The sequence below is a fragment of the Microtus pennsylvanicus genome, chromosome 7 (genome assembly GCF_037038515.1).
Source record: "Microtus pennsylvanicus isolate mMicPen1 chromosome 7, mMicPen1.hap1, whole genome shotgun sequence".
NCBI lineage: Eukaryota > Metazoa > Chordata > Mammalia > Rodentia > Cricetidae > Microtus > Microtus pennsylvanicus.
In genome coordinates, this window is record NC_134585.1 from 57,546,036 (window position 1) to 57,569,762 (window position 23,727).

At 44.9% G+C, this 23,727-nt stretch overlaps 1 protein-coding gene across 1 annotated transcript in view; it reads left to right on the forward strand.

Moving 5' to 3' along the window:
• The window catches only part of Kif6 (kinesin family member 6), a 324,667-nt gene that overhangs the window by 136,427 nt on the left and 164,513 nt on the right, over positions 1 to 23,727 (forward strand). The window contains exons 11-12 of the mRNA XM_075978949.1: positions 20,783 to 20,888; positions 21,977 to 22,112. Of these exons, the coding sequence (XP_075835064.1) occupies positions 20,783 to 20,888; positions 21,977 to 22,112 (242 nt within the window). The remainder of the gene's footprint in view (positions 1 to 20,782; positions 20,889 to 21,976; positions 22,113 to 23,727) is intronic.

Genomic DNA, 23,727 nt, shown 5'->3' on the forward strand with positions numbered 1-23,727 from the left:
AAGAATCCCCCGTGCATTGTACTGCTCTGACGTTGAGGGCAAACATTTGAGAAAGGAAGCTGAGCTACCCTCCCCATGAGTTAAATCCCTAACAACACCCACATCACATCCAGGAGGTGGACCTCATGGCAGAGATGCAGAGGTCATGTGTGTACTTCCCTGTGATGAGGAACTGGTTAAGACAAAGCCCTTGATCATTCCAATGGATGGAGGCAAAGAATTTGATAAAGTTCTCGTTTATTCATGGTCAAAACTCAGCAAAACAGAAATAGGAGGCAGCCTCCGAACTTTAACACCATCTATCAGTGTATAGATGTGTATAGATATATATTACCTACCTATGTATGCATCTACCATCTGTGTACCTCTCACCTATGTACCTGTGTATCTATCATCTACCTATCTGCCTATCACACACCCCTCTATCATTTGTCTATGTGCCTCTCACCTTATATGTATATGTGTGTCTATCTACCTGTCACCCATCCCTTTATCATCTGTTTGTGTGTTTATGTATATACCTGTCTGCTATCTCCCTGTCTGCTGAGCATCCTTCCCTCTCTCTATCATCCATTTCTAGCTATAATAAGGATAAGGGAAAGACATGATTCTTTCTTAAAGCTAGAAGCAAAAGTGAAGATCTTTTCTCACTGCTTGCATTGGGCACCACACTGAAAGTTCTAGATAGAATATTATGGTAAGAAAAATCAATAAAGGACACAGATATTTGGAGAGGAAGTAATAAAACTGTCATTATACACAAATAACATTCTTTCTATGGAGAAAGCATCAAACAACCTGAAAAGAGTTACTAAGAAATACTAAAAGGAGTTTATCAAGGTTCCAGAATACAAGGGTACAGAAAATGAAAAGGCAGCAACCCTTGACGTAGCATTAAAAATTTAAATAGTCTATAGATAAATTTAACAACATATGTCTACTCTCTGTATTAGTAAAACTGTAAGACAAGAGAGGAGCTTTCCAGACCTGAAGCGATGGAGAGCTATCCCATTTTCATAGACTCTCAGATGGTGGGTCTGCCTAGATGAACCTACAGCGTAGTCTGAGCCTTCTGAGAATCCATGTGGGAAGTGATGAGGAGGCCGTAAAGCTCACACAGCTGCTCCCACTACTAAAAATAGCTTTGCGGAAGAACCTTAGTTGGAGCAGACGAGTCAGTGAGAGAGGGCACTTGTCACCAGGCCTGACAACCTGAGTTCTGTCCCCAGGACCCACAAGACAGAAGGAGAGAAGTGACTCCCACAGTACTCTGACTACCTCTGGCATGTACACACACACACACACCAAAATGCCCTTCACAACAAATTTCTCACACACAAGTGTTTTCTTGAACTAGATCACAAGCATAAATGTACAATTTCAAATGCAAAACTCCTAAGAAGGAAAGATAAACCTTTGTGACCGTCCACTAGGCCAAGGTTTCTTAGAACCTTAAAAAAACAAAAACAAAAAAAAACTATCAAAGAAACAGTAAACTAGATTTCATCAAAATGAGAAACATCTGTTCTTTGAATGTTATTAAGAAAATGTTTTAAATATATATATTTTCTTTTTTTTTTTAATCAAAACTTATGGCTATAAAGGACTCGTCTCCAAAATACATAGAAAAGTATCACAATTACATAATAAGACAACAAGCCATAAACATGTGGACAAAATCCTAGAACAGCCGTTACATCAGAAAGCAAACAGGTGCTGAGGAAAGACAGGGAAGCCTGACGTCCGTCACCTTAGAGATGATGGGATGGCTGTCAGAACATCAAACAACAGTGGGCCTGAAAGAGGGCTCCATGGGTAAAGGCGTGATCACCAAGCTGGATAACGTGACAGGAGTTAGATCCCTGGGACTCACCTAGTAGGAGCAGAGAATTGGTTCCTGCAAGTCATGTTCTTCACATTACACCCATCCATACACTAAAGATGGAAACATAACTGTAGATCTGATTCCAGCCACTTCTTAAGGTTAAACATGATCAGTTTTATTAATACCTTTAGATGTCTCTCTCAACTGCCACATTCTTTTTAACCTGAGTCCTGGTGACTGAATTCAGTTCCTCATACAGTGAGGTAGACTGGTAAGCATTGCCCAGCTTAGCTGTCTATCTCCCAAGTCCTAAAAGTGACTCTTTACAATATTAAAGAAGACTAAAACCAAATTGAAGAGCATGGTCTATTGCAACAACACAGGGAGAGGGTTTGCTTCCAAAGGACTCCCTTGTACTAATAAAACTTCACTGATGTCTAATCTTCTATTTAGGTCCAAGGCAATGTACCGAAGGTGGAGTCTGAAGTCCTGTTTTAAGCTTTATTATAAAATATATAATTTTTCTGTTTTTTTTATTTTTTCTATTGAGAAAAGGAAAAAAAACAAGTTTCCGCCACCTCCCAGCCTCCCATTTCCCTCCCCCTCCTCCCACCCTTCTCCCCCTCCCCCTACTCCTCTCCCCCTCCCTCTCCAGTCCAAAGAGCAGTCAGGGTTCCCTGCCCTGTGGAAAGTCCAAGGTCCTCCCCCCTCCGTCCATATCTAGGAAGGTGAACATCCAAACTGGCTAGGCTCCCACAAAGCCAGCACATTAAGTAGGATCAAAACCCCGTGCCATTCAAAAAGGCAACCTTCTGGGAGAAGATCTTCACCAACCCCGTAACAGACAAAGGTCTGATCTCCAAAATATATAGAGAACTCAGGAAACTAGACTTTAAAATGCTAATTAACCCAATTAAAAAATGGGGCACTGAACTGAACAGAGAATTCTCAACAGAGGAAGTTCAAATGGCCAAAAGACACTTAAGGTCATGCTCAACCTCCTTAGTGATCAGGGAAATGCAAATCAAAACAACTTTGAGATATCATCTTACACCTGTCAGAATGGCTAAAATAAAAAACTCCAATAATTTTTCTGTTTTAAACTTTATTATAAAATATGTTGCAAATAAAAAATCAAACACCAAAATTAACCAGACCCAAAGACTATGCAGATTAATGTCCTCTATTGTCAGAGGAGTCATTTAGAATGACTGTGGCTGATTTTATACTTTTGCTGCTGAGTATGTTTTTATGCACTTATCCTCCAACAAAAATGAATGCACATAATGACACGAGTTTTGAAGAAGATACAAAGCTGATTGTTTCTTTAGTTTTAGCTTGAACATGCATTTCATTCTATCAAGTGAATCTCACTTGAAAAGAAAATCCACTGTAACATGAGGGCCTGCTTGTTGGGGTTTCTGTCCTGCCCAGTTCCCACAGCTGTTTAGCCCCCAAAGAATCACACAGAGATTATGCATTAGTTATAACTGATTGGCCCCTTAGCTCAGGCTTCTTGTTAACTCTTATAACTTATATTAACCCATTATTCTTATCAATGTTAGCCACATGGCTTGGTACCCTTTTCAACAGGGCAGGTCACATCTTCCTTCTTGTGTGTCTGGGCAGAACAGCAGAAAAAGCTTCCTTCTTCCCAGATTACTCCTGTTCTCATTGCCCTGCCTCTACTTCCTGTCTGGTTGTCCCACCTATACTTCCTGCCTGGCTTTCTGGTCAATCAGCATTTATTTAAAACATAATTGACAGAATATAGACAATTCTCCCACACCAATCTACTTAGGCTCTGGAGAGACAGTGCAACAGAAGAGACTGTCACTGAGTCAATCTCCCAGGGTCCCCAGAGATGGTGCAACAGAAGAGACTGTCACTGAGTCGATCTCCCAGGGTCCCCAGAGATGGTGCAACAGAAGAGACTGTCACTGAGTCAATCTCTCAGTGTCCTCACAACAGAAGAGACTGTCACTGAATTGAAATCCCAGTGTCCCCAGGACTTGAAATTGGACTCAAAGTGTATTTGTTTTCAGAATGGATTGTCACAGTAGCAACAGGAGAAAGGTCCTGATGAGTCATGTCACACACTTGTCATAGTGCCTGGGCCAGGGAATTGCACTCCCAGGAACTGCTACTCTCGGTGCCCTATAATTCCTTGATAGGAGTTTAGCTGAGGGAAAGACTTTTTTTCAGATGTCCTGGCAGGCCTCACAGGAAGCCAAGAGATCATGCCTTCCACGCTGTCTCAGTTACATTTCTATTGCTGTGATAAACACCATAACCAAAGCAGCTCAGGGTGAAAAGGTTTTATTTTGCTTGGCACTTGCACATCACAACCCATCACTGAAGGATGCCCAGGACAGGAACTTGAGGCAGAAAACTGGGAACAGGAACACAAAAAGAGACCATGAAGGAATGTTGCTACCTCGCTTGCTCCTCTAGGCTCACTTAACTTATTTTCTTTCTTGGTAGCCTAGGACCATGAACCTAAGGGTGGCATTTCCCACAGGAAATTTCCCACATCGATCATTAATCAAGAAAATGTACCACAAACCAGTCTTTCGCGAGTTTTTGCTTAGTTGAGGCTCCCTCTTTCCAAATGGCACTAGTACATATCTTTTACTGTCAGATCTTTTTTTTTTGATTGTTGTTATTGTTTTTTTATATATGTGGAGGATGTGCACACATGTGTGCACACTTGTCGAGGGCAAAGGAGAATTTGCAGGAGTTGGTTATCTCCTTCTATCTTTTGAGTCCTGGAGATTGAACTCAGGTCATCAGGCTTGGTGACAATGACCCTTAACTGCTGAGCTGTCTTGCCACCAACCCCTCCCATATCTCTATTTTCATGATTCTCTTTAGAATATATCCATGGCCAAGCATGTATACACAAAATGAAATAATGGATATAATTTATTTTCTGGTTTTTGAGGCAGGGTTTCTTGGTTGCTTTTGAGCCTGTCATGGAACTAGCTCTTGTAGACCAGGTTGGCCTCCAACTCACAGAGATCTGCCTGCATCTGCCTCCCAATTGCTGGGATTGAAGGCATGTGCCACCACCACTTGGCTAATAATGGATTTTTGTTTTTAAGAAAAAGAAATAGTATTTTGCTCCTAGTTCTTTTACCTGCAATATTCCCTAAAGTGTCTACTGAAAACCAAAGATTATCTTTAAAGAAAGTTAATGTGGCATGTTGACTTTACATCTCCAAGGAACACAATGAATTCACTTCATTTAATTAATACCCTCCCCCATTAACTGTACTCTAGGCTTTGTAACTGAATTAAAACCTAATGTTGCTTCTTGGCATATAGAAAAATATTGCATAACACATAGTTAATTCTGAGATTGAAATTGCATCTTGTTCTGCAGTCTTAACATTAAATTGTGCCCATAGTTAATAGTTGTGTTTTTATTGCAAAATATAACAGTATACATTCTTAATCTGTGACTTCAGGCTGGTGTTGTTCTTTTATAATTGGTGTGAAGCAGCATATACAGGGCCGGGGGAGGGGATGGGATGGTTCAGGGGGTATAAGCACTTGCTGTGCAAGCATGAGGAGCTAAGTGCAAATTCCTAGCACCCACATTAAAGCCACCTATGGCTATGTATGCCTGTAACTCCAGCACAGAGACAGGGGGATTGCTGTGGCTTACTGGCCTCTGAACTAGCTCCAGTTTTACTGAGATACCCTGTTTCAAAGGCAATAGGCAAAGAACAGTAGAATAGGACATCTGATCTTCTCTGGAGTTGGCTTGTACTCATGGGTGTGGGCACCTGCACATGCAACACACACATGCGCGCACGCCTGTGTACACGCATGTTGCATATCTGAAAGACTAAACAACCCAAAATCTATAAATCGCCAGAATGGACTATTGATGTGGGAGGGTCTTCTGTTTTGAGTTGATTTCATTGGTTAATAAAGAAACTGCCTTGGCCCTTGATAGGTCAGAAAATTAGGTAGGTGGAGTAGACAGAACAGAATGCTGGGAATAAGGGAAGTGAGCCAGTCGCCATGCCTGTCCTCTCCAGGGCAGACACGATGAAGCTCCAGCCTAAGATGGACGTATACTAGAATCTTCCTAGTAAGGCACTACCTCGTGGTGCTACACAGATATTAGAGATTTGTTAATCAAGATGTGAGAGTTAGCCAAGAAGAGGCTGAAACTAATTGGCCAGGCGGTGTTTAAATGAATACAATTTGTGTGTTGTTATTTCAGGTATAAAGCTAGCCAGTGGCTGGGAGCTGGGAGGCAGGAAGTGGCCCACAGCTCCCTTCTACAGGCTGTCAAGAAAATGCTTCCCAGTTCACACTGTGTTGTGTCTCACTGCCACTTCTTTAACCATAACAAGGTTCTGTATGTTCCCTGAGGAGGAAAATTTCCTAAAACATTTAAAACTTACAAAATCAAAAATAGAGTAGTAACCCTAATCATAAAGACAGCAGATATGTAAACTTTATATTATTATTTAAACTGACAAAAAATTGTTTAAATCTTTGCAAGTATGTGCATGTGTATATGTGTAATTAGATGATGTGTTGATTTTTAATTTTTTAAAAAATATTGGTGTGAGTGTGTGTTTATGTGAATGCAGTGGCTTGTGGAAGCCAGAAGAAGGCAGCAGATCCCCCAGAGCTGGAATTACAAGCAGGTTAAGAGTCACCAGAAATGGATGCTAGAAACCAAACTTGAATCCTCTGTAAAAGTAGTACAGTCTTGTAACTGAAGGGCCAGCTCTCAGCCCCAGTGTGTGCTGCTTGTAGAAAACCTAAAAGTAGCTAAGAAACCTGCATGTGTCCACACCTTCATTTTAAGCCAGTGAGAGGCAAGCAGAGGTTTGAAAAGGAGGTGGTCCACACTAGAATGAAGCTATGACTTTGCAAGGGGCTTGGAACTGTGCTGTCCAAGCCCGAGGTGTGGAATGCAAAGCTCTCTGTCTCCTTGCCTCTCTCAAGGGGGCCCTGTGCCCATGGCACTATGCACGGATTTTTTTCTTTTACCAGGGTAATGCACTTTCCAGGTACTGCCCCCTCCGGTTGTTTTTATTCCGCATTCTCTGTTCTTTCCTTTCAAACGCTGGACATGTTGACAAAAACCTTCTGCTTCCCATTTTCTGAATTTTACATTTCAACATCTGAGTAATAGCTGCACTGAAAATACTCAGACATATTAAAAATTGTGAGGGGACATAGTGGAATCTTCCGAAGGGCGAGATGAACTGAGGTTTGCTGTGGACACGGCAAAGGATGCAGCTTGTCCACTGGGTTGATAGGTGGCTGGAGCTCTGTATGCATTTCGGACCTAACTTCAGAGTGAATCTTCTGATTTGTCTCATTTGCATACAAATCCCCGAGCTGAGCAGAGTTCAGAGGGAACAGTTTGTTTTAGCTTCCCTCCCCGCAGCTTTTAGGAGGCGGATTGAACTGTCTCCTGTTTGAGTCCACACACTTGGTGCCTCTGAAGATTTCCCTGAGCCCTGTCACCACTCCACGGGGATGCATTCTTCTTTTTAACTTTACGACTAATAAACAGATATGGTTGGGTGGGCTAGGCTCCTTAAGCACTTCCTAGCAGAGAATTGTCTCCAAAGGACATGCTGGAGCAGGAGCAGGCAAGTTGGCTCAGTAAGTAAGGGCCTGATGTTTCATTCCCATGACCCAAAAGGTAGAAGGAGAGAACCTACTCCTGCTAACATCTTCTGACCTCCATATGCATGTTGTAGCATGTATGTGCACACACGGGCATGTGCACACACACACACACACACACACACACACAAATAAATGTAAAAGTTAATTTATTGATATATCAAGACTATGTGTAAGTCTGAGTTCATAGCATATGTCAACACAAGGTATATACTATGTGTGGTGCCCCAAGGAAGTGTCTTTAATTTATTCCCCATGCCAACCCCAGTGCATGCCAACCCACGTCCAAATACTTCTCACTCAACTTTCACACATTCTTCGTAGAAACTTGGGTTTTCCTTGTGTCCCAACTCTACATCTTCTAAGGAAAGAGAGACATCTCCCAAGACAAACCAGAGTCAAGTGCTCAGCTTGCCCTGTCTGGCCGGATAACTGCCTGCCCCGTTATCTCAGGGCAGCTGAGATGCTGCAGTAAGGCATGATGCCTGGAGCCTGGGTTGCTCCTACTCTGTTCCAGGGTGCTCCTCATTCTCCTCCTCTTCCCTTCAGATTTCCCGCTTGTTCCCTCTGTGTTTGTCATTATCCCAGCATTCTTTTGCCACCTCCTCAAATGTGTCCTCATTCACAGTAGCCACTGTTGCCTGGGACCCCATTTCCACACATTTCCTCATTCACAGTAGCCACTGTTGCCTGGGATCCCATTTCCACACATCTCTGGAGAAATCAGATTTCCCCTTGTCTGGTTGCCATGCATGTTGCCTGCTTTTCTCATCAGTCGACTCTAGATTGGTCGCTTGGCACAAGCCGGGCAGGATGCGGCACTAGGTGCTTCTCCAGCAAATGGGAAACTCCGTCCTGATGTTCACAGGCATGTGTTCCTCCGCTTTCTGGGTAACCTCATCTCTTAGCTCCCAGTCTGGAGATAGGATTTTGGAGAAAAATGGGCCTGTGGGATGGCTCAGCAGATAAAGGTGCTCGCTGCCAGGCCTGACAGCCTGAGCCTTATCCTTGGAACCCATGCAGGAGAAGGCAAGTTGTCATGTGACCTCCACACGTTCTCTCTGGCATGTGTGCACCCACACTCATAAACACCCACTTCCCACACACATAATATAAATGATTTTTAAAGAAACAGGAAGTCATTACATATCAAAGTGCCTCCTTCTTCCAAGTTCTAGGATCTTACTTACCATGCCCCCGCATGGTACCCTTCTAAGAATCTTAAGTGACAGAATGCTAGGGTGTTCTAGAGTCGTCGTGATGTTTCTGTGCTGACCAGCATCAGACACTGAGGCTTATCTGGACTGATTTTTAATTAACTGGCTGATTTAAAAGATAGTCTGCTCTGAGCTATTCCCCAGGTGGGGAAAGGAAAATGTTTTGTACAGAAAAGATTGACTCCTGAGGCAGGTAGGGGGAAATGGTGACTTTTCACATGCAGGAGGCTTCTGAAGCAAGACAGAGAACAGAGCTGTCCAGTAAATACCCACACACTGCTTCTGATGCAGTCTTGGTTTGTGAGAAGCGAAGTTACTAACCAGTGCTCCGCTGAGTACCATACAGTGTATGCAAAAGTAGTCACAGTTGATAAAGCCCAAGCTTCAGGCCAACACCGACATTCTTCTTCCCAGTTCAAGTAACCATGGGGCCAGTAACCTATGAGGTAATTTGACACTCAGAAATGTAGAAGTCAAATGGGTAGCTTCTAAATCCAAGCCTTCCCTCCTTGCTGTGAAGCCGGGGAGGCCTGAGGGGGCTCTTGATTGCACCAGTGAGCTCACCTCACAGTCATGTTCTCACGTGACTTGTGTCATGCATACCCCACAGTTACATGTGCACAGACAGTGAGAAGTCATGGAATGACTCCAGTCTATTCCCTGTGAACCCAGGGCATAAGTTACTTTGGGGCACTCCTTGGCTGCTCTGTCCTGCCTGTAGCCTCCTTAGGCCCTTCTCTAGGTGTGGAGTAGGACTTTCTTCCTCGGCTAAGCTTGACCCTCCAAAGTGTCACGTTTCTCTTCTGGGTTAGGGAAGGGGAGGTGATCTAAGCTGCCTTCTACAGGTTTTTATATCTTCAATATGAGACCATATTTAGCATGCTCAGTGCGCATGCCTTGAATAGTATGGCATGACTGGCGCCCATTTGCATGGCTGCTCCTTGTATTGATCAGCGATAAGCATGTAAACTACTAGGAAGGGGTTGCTTGTGAATCTAGGGGAGAGAGCTTTCCTTTTCCTTTCTCTTTTCAATGACACAATGTGTACATGGGTGTGGGTACATGCACACACGTGTGAAAGGCATGCCCTTGGGGTCCAGAAGATGATGCCGGATGCTTCTGAGCCACCCACCGTGGGTGCTGGGAACTGAACTTGGGTCCTCTGCAAGAGCAGTAGGCACTCTTAACTGCTGAGCCAGGTATCCAGTCCTCTGACTCGGGTGGATGCTGTGTCCCCTCGATGACTGTGCGCTCTGGTTAGAATGCTGGTCTTTGTTTTGACGGTGACAGTCCACAAGTGCCTCCACCCAGGCCTTTACAGAACAGAGATGCCTGCTGTAGATTTGTCACCCAGGGCATAGCCATGGCACTGTCATTGGTTTGGCTCCTTCTGTCCCTGTGTGCTGCTGCCGAGATCCACACAAGGCAGGGTCTGACCTGAATGACAAAATGCTCAGGCCATGCCAAGGCAAACACAATGCCAAAACGGCAGCTTCCTGAGGCTACCACGTGAACTTCAGACAGAAAGGGGAGGTGCTGCTGGCTTCTGGCCACACAGCAATTCCTTCTTGAAAAGAAAGCAATCTGGAATAAAGAGTCAAATTGTACCTAGCACTGGGGAATGGGAGGATGACTCAGTACTTGGCACACAAGCAAGACCTGGGTTAGAACCCATAGGGTGGGGGGTGAGGGGCTGTATGTGCAACATAGTTGTAACCCCAGCACTACAGAAAGGGAGACAGAATTCTTGGGGCCCATGAGCAAGCGACTATAGTCAAATCAGTGAGCCTCAAATTCAGCTAGAGTCCCTGTCCCAAAATATAAGGTGGAGAACCCTAAGGAAGTTAGCAGGCATCTGCTTCTAACCTGCACGCAAACTGACACACATGCTCACACCACAAGATCTCTTTCAAATTTGTAAACACATAAGTAAAATATAATTCTACCTAAACTCAAGTGCTGGAGTAATTAGAAGGGCAGGAATTACCTGTGACTGGGGAAAAAGAGGGACAACTTTTGACAGATTAGGTGACTCAAGAAAGATTTAGAAAAGTGAAATTGGCCTGGAGAGCCTTGCAGGTAGAAGGACCATGGCAAGTGAAACTACACGTCTGGCACGTATTTTAAAGATACACAGGCAGCTCAGAGACGTGGGATGGGCTAGCCACGATTCCTGCCAGGTTGGTTGCTTGCCCGGAAAAAATCTATCTTCACAAATCCCAGCCTCCTTAGAGTTTAGAACAGCTTTATGGCTGTCTGAATTATTAGCTTCAGAGTCAATCAAAAACATAGTATATTCTTCATATTTTGGTGCCATAAGCAACGCTTCCAGCGTTTTTATTCTTTCAGGAAAGAACAGTGGCCTCGGACCTTCTTTCAAATGTGTTACTAGGGCATAGGTCACTAAGGAGCAACAGTTGTCAGGCTGATAGGTTGGAGGGCGGAGATGGGTGGGAGGGTCTGCACCCAGCACTCAGCAGCGTCAGCAGGGAACCACTGCCCAGCACCAAGCACTTACAAGTCAGCTCAGAACTGGGAGGCCTACAGCCTTTCTGTTGAGGGTAGCCAGGTTGAGCATATAAAAATATGGGGTGCCCAGTTAAGTTTAAATTGTGTATAAACCACAAATAATTTATCAGTGTAAGTATGTGTAGCCCAATCTTTACAAGACTATTTCAGCATTATTTTGTAGGACCAGAGTTATACTTTTATTTGCACCATTTCCATGAACATTTTTGCCTTAAAACTGTTAAGATTGTAAAGTATGGGGTTTTAGGTTTTTTAACTTTATTTTAACATCATTATTATAGTTTTATGTTTGGGTGGTTTGCCTGCATATATCTTGGTGTACCACAGCATGCCTTGTGACTGATGAGGCCAGAAGGGGGTGTCAGAATCTCTGCAACTGGAATTACAGACAGTTAGGAGCTGCCATGTGGGTGCTCTTCCTCTGGGAGGGCAGCCAGTGCTATTCACCACTAAGCCATCTCTTCAGCCCCTGATATTTTTTAAGGCATCATTGTGATGGTTAAGATAGGTTGTCAACTTGACGGAATTTTCTTCCACATCGCGGGACACAGACCTCTGAGCATACCCTTGAGTGAGTGCCTGGAGTAGGTTAACTCAAGTGGGAAGACCCTCCCTGAAAGGTAACGTCATCCCTCGGACTGAGGGCCTAGACTGCCTAGAAAGGAGAAAGCTGCTGAGCACCAGCGTTCTTTTTGCTCTACTCTCTGACCGCGAATGCAAGATGACCGGTTGCTTCACCCTCCTGCAAACATGGCTTCCCCACCATGATGGACTACAGCCCTTTGAACTGTGAGTTGCGGGGAGCTTCCTCCCCTGTGCTGTGGCATTTGCCAGAGCAATGAGGAAGGTAACTGGTGCAAACATTGAAGACCAAAGGCCAGGGGAGCAGAAGGAGCAGACTTGGCTGTGTGTCTCATGAACCGAGCATGTGGATCACGATGAGTGGTCAGAAAGTGTCCAGTGAAGAGCACAGCATGGTCTTAATTGTTATTCCTGCCTTACACTCTCCATTAACGCAGTGGCCAACTTAATCCATTTTCTAAATTTAGTTCTTGTCGGAGATGTCTTGGTGATAGAAGATTGAGAAATATCTTGCTTAGCTAGTGCCAATATTTTTTCTAACAGCTAATTCACACCACTTGAATGAGAAAAGACCAAGCAATCAGGCATTCACTAGTGGGGGAAGGGTAATGGATTATCTGCTCACTTGGTCCTGAATGCATGTCTCCTGCCTCCCAGGCATCCTTCTTCCCGGCTTCTGATGAAATGGCTTGCTGTGTGCAATAACCCTGAACTTGGTGGGCTATTCCTCCCAGAGGTCATTAGTGGCTAATGTGCATCTCTCCCACTTTATAAGAAATCAGATCTCTGAAGTAGTTCGGGAGACATAATTCACTACAGATGCAGTCTCTATACTCCAGCACGAAGCCACTGGGTCCTGACATGGCATTTTGAAGATGTTAAAACCCAAACGAAAAGTGTGGTCCACGGCTTGTGTTAATTATCATTGGGGGCTGTGGAAGCTCTTGAGTACTGAAGGAATGGCTATCTAATAGGATTAAATAGGCCTGTCTCCATCAAGGCGCTCTCTTCACATGGGTGAATCCTATATTTTCCTAAATTCAACCCTTTAGGGTTCTAATCAACCAAAGCGAAGAAGGAGGAGGCGTGGGTGCTAATTTCATTTACGGATTAATTTACGGATTACAGTTGACACAGTGGGCTCTTTGGGTCTACACAGCTCTTTCATCAGATGTCCAAATACTTGCTCCTGGCTTAGGAAGCCACGTGTGTCTACAGGGGCAGACGGTCCGGTGTCTGCAGGGGCAGACGGTCCCGTGTCTGCAGGGGCAGACGGTCCGGTGTCTGCAGGGGCAGACGGTCCGGTGTCTGCAGGGGCAGACGGTCCGGTGTCTGCAGGGGCAGACGGTCCCGTGTCTGCAGGGGCAGACGGTTCCGTGTCTGCAGGGTTTTCACTGCTCTCAGAATCTGTGCTCATTGCTCCTCGTGCTTTGTGAGTTCTAAGCTTTTGTTTTAACGTTTATCTTTTTAAGGATTTATTTCTATTTATTTATTTTTTGGTTTTTCAAGACAGGGTTTCTCTGTGTATACTTGGCTGTCTACTGGAACTAGCTCTGTAGACCAGGTTGGTCTCAAACTCAGAGATTCACCTATATCTGCCTCCTTCGTGCTGGGATTAAAGGCATGTGGTACCACCACCCAGTTTAAGGACTTATTTTGATTCTTTAATGTATTTATAATTTAGTTTTCCTTCTCTCTGTGACAAAATGCTGACCACAAACATGGGGAGGAAATAGTTAACTTGGCTTACAGGGTTTAGTTCATTGTGGGGGTGAGTGGAGGCAGGAGCAGAAGCAGAGTCTGTGAGCTGCACTGACTGGCTCCCCAAAGCTTTCTCAGCCTGCTTTCTTATATACTCACCTCCCAGGGGTGGCACCACCCACAGAGAGCTAGGTACTCCCATATCAATCATCGATCAAGAAAATGTCCCTGCAGACTTGCTGACAGACCAATCTGATGGAGGTGACCCTTCCCCACTGACTCTAGTATGTGCCAAGTTGACAAAACTAAGCTGGTTAGTATCTCTGAATGTCTGCGCATGTGTGTGTATGTATATGTGTGCATATGTGTGCTTATATGTATGTGTGTATGTGAGTGTCTGTATATGTGTGCATGTATGTATGTGTGTATGTGAGTGCCTGTATATGTGTGTATGTATGTTTGTGTGTGTTGCACATGTGTGTATGTGGTATCTGTGTGTACATGTATGTGTGTCTGAGTGCGTGTGTGTCTGTGTGTGTGCACGCACCCATGGGTTTGTACACATGAGTGTAATGGCCTGTGGAGATCAAAAGAGAACACCAGATCTCCTGCATCTTAAAGAAGCCTTGTGGTATGAATTAGCACTTGTGAACATAGCAAACCTCACCTCCACCTGACACCTGGTTTCTGATAGTCTCCACAAACAATGATTGAGCAAAAGCAGGATGGGCCATCAGCGGGCAAAAGCTGAGCTATGGAGTAAGCAATCAGACCGTAGCAACAGAATTGTGTCTGTTTAACTTCTATATTAAGTTGTTACATTCTTTATTGCATCTGAGGGCGTAGTTCCCTTATAAACCCAGATTTAATTCAATAACTAGAACTTGATGATACTGGGCAATTTGACTTATATAAATTTGTTTCTGATTCAGTATTGTGTGAATGTGTTTCTAAACAGTTGTGGGCTGTTACACATGGGAAGGCGGCCTTCCTATTGCTGTGGTAAGATATCATGTCCAAGGCAACCTACAGAAGAAAGAGTGTATCAAGAGGGTGAGTCCATGGCTGTCATCTCTCATGGCAAGGAATGGCAGGAGGCAGGCATGGCACTGGAGAAGTAGGTGAGAGTGACCACAGGCAGAGAAGAGAGATAATTGGGAATGGCATTGGTTTTTAAAACTTTAAAGCGCATTTAAAATTTCAAAAGGCCACACCTCCTCTAACAAGGCCACACCTCCTAATCCCTCCCAAAGAGTTCCAACAACCAGCGAGTAAACATTCAAGTGTGTGAGCCACCGGAGGCCATTCCCATCCAAACCACTACAGATTTACTCCATGTTTTTACATCACAAGATCCTTTCAGTCTGTCTTTCAACATTCTTACAAGTTTTTCTGTGTAATTAAGTATAGATGTATTTGTATAGTGCTTTGAAAAACTCTAAAACAAGGCTGTGATTTAAATTTTTTTTAAAAAATGAGCTGAGAATTGTATATTTGAAACTTTGGTGTTATCAACAAATTCAGTTTTATCCAAGACAGTTGTATGGAAGAAGAGTTGAGCTGTGGAACGAAGGTTAGGTTCCTCTTCCTCTTCAGCGCAGGAGCAGCTGGGCAGATAGGAACCCTGAGGAGACTTCAGCTGCAGGGTGTGTGGCTGGGAGGGGCAGGCCTCACCAATTGGCCTTTAAGTCTTTTGATTTTCTTACTAGATGTGTGCTTGGTTCTGTTCACCTAAGCCCTTCTCTCCCCTGTCCTCCTGTTTGCCAGCTCTGTTCCTTTCCCTTGGCTTTGTCTTCCCAGGACCTGTTTTCGTCTGACTTCCTCCTCTCCCTCCCCAGCCTCGGTCTCTGCACTGGCCTCAAGGGCTCTCTGTGTGGGGCTTTTCCACATCCCAGCTTCTGGTGCCCAGTCCCTCACCTGAGTCTTTGTTGCCTTCTTCTGGGAAGCTGCCGGGTGCACTTTAGCCTCTGTCCTAGCTGTTCCAGCCTCTGCCATGCCCTCCAGCCTACCCTGCCTGGCTTCTGCTGTCATTTTTTCTGCCCAAGCATGACTTGTCTTATTCATTCTCCTGCCACCTGTCCCATTCCTGTCTAGCATCTCTGCTCACTAACCCACAATGCCACCATCATCTTTCCTCTGAGCTAATCCCTCAGGTATCACAGATTATGTAATAGAACTGGTGTTTACATAGCGTTTGTCTGCAGCAAACAAGGAGTTCAAACGCTGCATGTAGACGTTATAGAAGGAGTTGTCAATACAGGTGGCTAATTAATTTATATTCTTTTTATCTCTCATTTTGGCCATGGGCAGTCGTTATTCACTTAAACAGTGTAGACATTTAATAAATTACTATATTTTCTTCTGTTGCAAATGCATAGAAATAAGATTATATCTTCACACAGAAACCTGCCCATTGCTTCCAATCCTTGTAACTGTTGGCAAATAGCGTGCAGTGGGCGGATAACTAAGTTGAGATGAGGGAGCGGTGGGGCAAAGGGAAGTGTGCCCTGACCCATCCCAGGCCCAGAAAGGGACTTCTGATCCTTTCTGTTGGTACCATCACCTCTAAAGGGATCAGGGCTAAGTGTAGCACAATTAATAATAACCCAGAGACAGATATTGGAGGTCAACCTGAAGGTCAGAAAAGCAAAGCAGCCAGCCACTGACTCTTACCTCTGCTTCAGTCTGAAGTGACGATCCTGCCTCCAGGAATCTCAGAATGAGACCATTTCTGAGAGCTGTCTCCTCTGTCTTATACTCCTCTCTAGGGCTGGGATTAAAGGCATGCACCACTACCACCCTGTTTCTGTGGCAAACTAGTGTGGCTAGTGGGATTAAAGAGGTAGGCTACCACTGCCTGGTCTGTAAGGCTGACCAGGGTGGCTGTTTTACTCTCTGATCTTCAGACAAGCTCTATTTATTAAAATACAAATGAAATGCCACTACAGCGAGGGCCAGTAAGGGGTGCTCAAGAGAGCCCAGGGGGATCTGCAGCACTGTGGGGAAGCTGAAGGGCAGTGAGGAGTCCGGGGAAAGCCAGCCAGTATCCAGCTCTCGCCTCCCTTCTCCGTGGGCTTAGGCCTGGCAGGAGCAGGCAGCAGGGCTGGACACACTGTACTGGCGGCAGGTCACTCTCCGCTGCCACCTGTTGTCAGATATGTTTGGGATCATGTGTGTGCCATCATCAGCATCTCACTGAACCTGCTTACACCCTTCATGTAAGCAGGCAGTTCTTCACCCAGAGAGATCCTGGGAGACGGACATCTGTTGATTGCCCACTTCTTGCCTCCGTGACTGCATTTCCCAGCCACTGTCTGGAGCAGTCTCACCTGAGGCTCAGTCTCCCGGCCCTGGAGTCAGGCTTTTCACTGGATACTATCCTCGTATCCTCCTTCTGTATGTTTACCCGTGTTATCCTCAGCATGTTCTCCTTCTGTATCATGTTTACCGTGTTATCCTCGGCGTGTTCTTCTGTATCATGTTTACCGTGTTATCCTCAGCATGTTCTCCTTCTGTATCATGTTTACCGTGTTATCCTCAGCATGTTCTTCTGTATCATGTTTACCGTGTTATCCTCAGCATGTTCTCCTTCTGTATCGTGTTTACCGTGTTATCCTCGGCGTGTTCTTCTGTATCATGTTTACCGTGTTATCCTCGGCGTGTTCTTCTGTATCATGTTTACCGTGTTATCCTCAGCATGTTCTTCTGTATCATGTTTACCGTGTTATCCTCGGCGTGTCCTTCTGTATCATGTTTACCGTGTTATCCTCGGCGTGTTCTTCTGTATCATGTTTACCGTGTTATCCTCGGCGTGTTCTTCTGTATCATGTTTACCGTGTTATCCTCAGCATGTTCTTCTGTATCATGTTTACCGTGTTATCCTCGGCGTGTTCTTCTGTATCGTGTTTACCCGTGTTACTCCTTTTATTAGTCTTGTGAGATGACTGAAAGTAAAGTTTTCATTATACTTAATTCTACCACTCATGACCACGTTTGATATCTTATGTATTTCATAACTTTGTGACTGGAGAGAGGGTTCCGCAGCCAGGAGCAGTCACTGATGTATCATGAGGACCTGTGTTGGGGTCTGGGTGCTCATATCAGCTGACTCACAAATGCCTGCATCTCAAGCACCAAAGGCCCACACTCTTTTGGCTTCTGTGGTCACCCACACACATACATGCACACACAGACACACAAATAATTTTAAACATTTACAGTTAGCCCAAATGGCACTTTTGTATCTGTGGTTTTTCTTTATAATATTGTTTCTTAAGTATTCTCTGATTAAGTTCCCTGCTATTTTTTAGGAGAATAGAGAATGTGGTCATTAAATGATGAATATTTTGATAATTTAGGTGTGTGTGTGTGTGTGTGAGAGAGAGAGAGAGAGAGAGAGAGAGGAGTGTAGTTGTACTTTTTTCCTCTTTGCCCCCCCCAACCAGCTCCCAAATTACACATGGAGTCTTATTATTATTTATAAATGCCTGACCTTATCTTGGCATATTTCTTGCCAGCTTTTCTTAAATTAATGCATTTACCTTTTGCCTCTGGGCTTTTATCTTTCTCTATTTCTGTATATCTTTTCTTTCCTTCTTATTCCATTTCTGGCTGGCCCTTAATATCTTTCTCTTTTTTTCTTTCTTCCCCTCTTCTTCCTTCTTCAGTTTATTCTCTCTGCCTAGCAGCCCCACCTATCCCTGTCCTGACTTGCTATTAGCTGTTCAGCTCCTTATTAGACCAATCAGGTGTTTTAGACAGGCAAAGTAACACAGCTTCACAGAGTTAAACAAATTCAGCATAAAAGAATGCAACACATCTTTGCATCATTAGACAAATATTCCACAGCATTAACAAATGTAACACATCTTTAACTGATATTCCACAATACCCCTTATGTGCTTTTGTCAGAGTGGTTCATCATAGCAACATACACATGCACACAAACTAAGAATGTGAAAGTGGCCGGGCAGTGGTGGTGCACGCCTTTAATCCCAGCACTTGGGAGGCAGAAGCAGGCAGATCTCTGTGAGTTCAAGGCCAGCCTGGTCTACAAGAGCTAGTTCCGGGACAGGCTCCAAAGCTACAGAGAAATCATGTCTCGAGGAAAAAAATGTGAAAGTGGAAACCTTCCTACATCTTAAGAGAATCCTCAAAGATTACAAGATAATGGTAGGTAGGTGGCTATTTCTGTAATCTCCGAAGGCTGAAGAAGGAGGACTGGCATCAATTGGAAGCCAGTTTGGGCTACCTAGTGAATGTAAGGACATGCTGGGTTATGATGGAAGGTTCTGTCTCAAGAAAACAAAAATAAGTCAGAAGAAAGAATTACAATATAAATTGTCTCATACTTGACAGCTAGCACATATGTTATAGCTGCAGGAAGAAATACAAACAAACCTGTGTCTACTCTGAGACAGAAATCATCGTATGCTGCTGTGTGGGGCCACTGGTAACAGCCGGGAAGGGAAGTGTGTCTGGAAGTGTACACATGTTTTCTTCATGCCAGGAAGATATGAGGACTGCTCAGAGGCCTGCAGCTTAGGTTCTGACCGTCATCCCTCTGCCTTCTGCCTTCCTTTCTAAGGTCGCAACTCAACACAATGAGATGAATCCATTTCCTAACCTGTGTATTTGCACTGAGCACCTAATGCTGGGGGTGGGACACAAAGCATCAAGAATTATTTCATCATTTTTGTCATCTGTGTGGGTGTTCATGTGTCTGCACATGCGTAGAGGTGTATGCTCACATGTACATGAGCATGTATACGGAGACCGGAGGTCAATGTTTGCTATCTCCATGCTATATTTTGATACAGGGTCTCTCCATGAACCTGGAGCTTGCTCATTCAGCTAGATGGACTAGCCAGCAAGCCCCAGGGGTTCACCTCTGTTATTTGCCCAGCACTGGGATTTACAGGCAAGCACCCCCAACTTTTGACTTTTTACAGGGGTGTTGGAGTTCTGAATTTAGGCTTCTTGGTTGCATGATAAGCCCTCTGCTGACTGAAACCCAGCCCTGCTGTGATTCTCATGAGACCCTGTCAATTAGAGAATGGGACGGAACAGGCACATCCTCAGATTATAGAATACAGCATGGGCAGGGGACACTGCCAAAGAGTTTAAGACCAATAGGGTATAGGGTTGTCTGTTCTTCCCCAAAGGGGGGAGGGGTATTTTTTATTTTTTATTTTTAGAATAAGGAGAACATGAAAATTATTGAAAGTGGAGAGAAGAGAGTCTCTGTGGAATAGTGATGAAGATGTTAGGGGAGCCCAGTGGGAGAGAGAGCCTTGAGAAGAAGGAAGTGTTCTCAGTTAGGGACAGAGGTGGAGAGAGAGCCTTGAGAAGAAGGAAGTGTTCTCAGTTAGGGACAGAGGTGAAGAGAGCCTTGAGAAGAAGGAAGAGTATTCTCAGGGACAGAGGTGGAGAGAGAGCCTTGAGAAGAAGGAAGAGTGTTCTCAGTTAGGGACAGACGTGGAGAGAGCCTGAGCCACCCAAGGCAGCACTATTGTCTGAGGAGGAGAGAAGGCACAGTGTGCAGCCGTAGCTTGGCTTTCTCAGTCTGGGGAGAAGGCGCCTCACTGGTCCCAGGGGAAGTGTTCAGTGGCAGGCTTGGGGAGCATGGGGATATTGGAAGAACCACTGTGGATGCCACAGGTCCACCAGGAATGCTTGAAGGAGCGCTTCTGGGGGCGGCAACTAATATAGGAATTCTTTATTTTTATACTTTAACAATGTGGCAGCTTGGCACACACAGGCAAAAGATTCTGTGTGGCTAGAATGGGTAGGTTATAGAAATCAAATGACTCTTAAAATTTTCTATATATCTGTGTGTGTGCGCGTGCATGCGTATGAATGCACCCATGCATGCGGTGCCCTCAGGGGCCGGAAGAGGTCTTTGGATCCCCTAAGTTGGAGTCACAGTTGATTGTGAGCCACTAAACAGCACTGGGAACCTGACTCAGATGCTCTGGAAAGCAGTGAGCTCTCTTAACCACTGAGTCATCTCTCCAGCCCACAGGTAGGTTTTATATGGAAACCTGCATGTGAACATTCATTGGAAATTAGCCAAGTAAATGTATAGTTGCAGATTTCACTTTATCAGTATGCTTTCCCCCATCACTTTCACAGTCAAATAAAGAAGTGAATTCTAAGAAAATGCAGGCCCAGTATCCTGTGCTTCAAGTGCCCTGCTGCAGAGAAGCCATCAAGCCCCGGGTTTCTAGCTCGCCCTTCTCATGCATTGTGTGCTTTTTAGGCTGGAAAAACTGATAGCATCCTTTTTGGAAGACCAAGATCCAGAGAGTAGACTGGAAGTTGGCGCCGATATGCGTAAAATCCATCACTGTTTTCATCATTTTAAGGTAAATGTCAATGTTTCCTCCAGTCTCAGCCATGTCCTGCCATGCTCCAACTGCAATAAAACTCTTCCTGTTGACCAACTCTAGAAATACCAGGACCCAGCTTCACACATGCAGAAACCAGCCTGCGCGTCCAGCCAGGCTGTGACTATCGCTGGGCAGCTGCAGGAACCCTATCGAGCTTTACAAATAAACTCTGGCCACGGGCTCCTGATTCCTTTGCCAGGAGTCTCCCTGTCCTGTGCCCAGAATATGTCTATGCTGAAACACACAAATGTGCACACACACATGAACACGAAATGTGAACAAACACATTTTCAAACAGTTTAAAGATGACTGTGTTCAGTTTTTTTTCCAGTATTTTTATTTATCTGAATAACTTACTAATTTTCCTCAGCCTCTGAAGTTTTGTTTTTGTGATAGGGTGTGGGAATGTCACCAGCTTCCATGTGTAATATTGTGCACTCTGCAAAGATACTGTAAGATAAGGGAACATTTTGTACCCTTTTCTGTAGAAATAGAAACAGACGTCTATCTAGCAGTAACAGAGCGGATGGGTTCTTCTGCCAAGTCTATTTGAGTGAAGCAATGACTTTATTAAGGTTACAGAGCACATGTTTCATTGAAAGTCCCACCCCAGCATGGGTGATGACTCAGAAAAACTGAGTTCCTTTGGCACCTGCAGGCCACATTACAAGTCTCCCTCCAGTGACTGTCTTGTTAACTTGGGGGAAGAACCTTCTGAGACTTATAAGTTTCAGGAGCTTCCTGTGCCTTGGAAGTTTTGTTTGCTTCTTGCTTTGCTTCCTGAGTCATGGAGCTTCCCTCCTCACTCTGGGAGGGAATGCTTCAATTTTGAATAAATTCACAACAAGGGGGAGGAGTCTAGAGGGGTTTGGAAGTGAAAGTAGCTAAGGGAGAGGGAAATGGGAAAGGCAGGGAGAAGGGAAAACATATCCAGCCAATACAGTAACTGCCTGAAAGGGAAGGGTAAGGGCAGACATGTGTGACTAGTGTGTGCTAGAACCAGCACAGCAGCAAAGAAACTTAGGATGTGGGCATGCTCAGTAGGCTCTTTCCCCAAATTGCAGAAGCTGTTGAATGACAAGGACAGCATGAAGAATACAGTCTCCTCCGAAACCACACACCAAGCATGCCAAGAGCCATTGCAGGATGAAGAACATACAAAGCTCCGAGACCTGCTCAAGCAGAGGGACAATGAAATCAGTATCCTTTCTGGCTTGGAATCAGGGGAACATGTAGATTCCCCACTCCTTGTCCTGTGGTGTGCCTGCGTTCCTCAGTGTCCCAGCCTCTCCCAGCCTGCTTCACACTGAGGTCACACCTGCAAACATCTGACATTAGCATTTTAGCTTGGTTTTGCTATTGTTGGTGGTGGTGTGTGTGTTCACACCTGGAGAGGTCAGAGGATAATCAGTTTTCTCCTTTTACTACATGAAACCTGGGAATCTAATTGAGGTTGTCAAGTTACTCTTGCCCAGCTGACTTGTCTCTCAAGCCTTGGTACAGTTGTTCTTACAAAGAAGGTTTCAGCTCTTGCTAGTACCATACCGACTCTTAATACTAAATCTTGTTCAAATATATTTTGGTTGCTCTGTGGTGGGCTTTGTGTTTTGAGTCCAGAGTCAGTAAGTTAGCTGGTTATCTGTAGCCAGCTGACCAGACCCCATGTTAACCACAACCTCACCATGGCCCAGAATTTGTGGCTGGTGTGTGGGTGAAACTCAAAAGATGACTGAAAAAAGATGGCATATGGCATTTAGTTTATGAGAAACAGAGAGTTGGCTTAGATGTGACTTTTTATTTAAAGGGCAGATCTCTTGTCCTGAGTCCCACATACAGATGTTCCCAAGTTAGGCAGTAAGTGAGCAAAGATTGAGTGCTCAAGACAGCATTGGTCTCGACTCCCAGAGGCTCTCCTCTCCGGAGCAGACACCTCAGAGAGAGACGCCATGTCCCAGCTCCCAGGCAGATGCAAGCAATGAAGCTCCGATCCAGGATGGACATAGGCTAGAATCTTCCCGGTAAGCGCACCTAGGGGCGCTACACAGATGATTAGAAATGGGCTAAATTAATATGTGAGAATTAGCCTAGAAGAGGCTAGATAGAAATGGGCCAAAGCAGTGTTTAAATGAATACAGTGTCCGTGTAATTATTTCGGGTAAAACTAGCCGGGCAGGCGGCTTGGGGTGTTGGGGACGCAGCCCCGCCACTGCCCCATATTACTACAAATGGTGCCCACGTGATGGACTAAACCCACTTACAAAACCTGAGAAGGTTTAAAAATAATGGAGAGAGAGTTTAACACAGATTTTTGCTGTTTGTTCGTGGCGTGCCGTAGAGAGATTTCCTGATTCAGCAACAGCAGCAGAAAAAAAGCTGCGTTATCTTAAAGCTGCTTCCTGGGGCTGTGCCACCAGTGCAAACTCTGGCTTTATGTTTGTGTTCCCGCTTGGGATTGGAAGGAGAGTGCTCTGAGACCGTGACGATGACTCAGAGCTCCCCGCCTGCTCCTGGGAAGAAGGCAGAATCAGGCTTAGGCAGGCGGAAGAGCATGGCGGATTCCTGCCGCCATATAGAGACGTGTTTTCAGACTGCACAGTGCTCTGCGTGTCAGATTTGGATGTAACTTGGATGAAAAGAATTTCTGTGCTGCATGCTCAGTCTCAGAATTAAAGTGCTGAGTGCCGCTCCTACCTGGCGGCCCCAGAGCTAGCACAAAATGGTACGTCCTCCATTTTGAAATTTTTCCGACTCAGCTTTAGCTGCAAAGCCTGCAGCCCATTAAGAGGTCCTGCCACGAAACACTTAACTGGTGTTG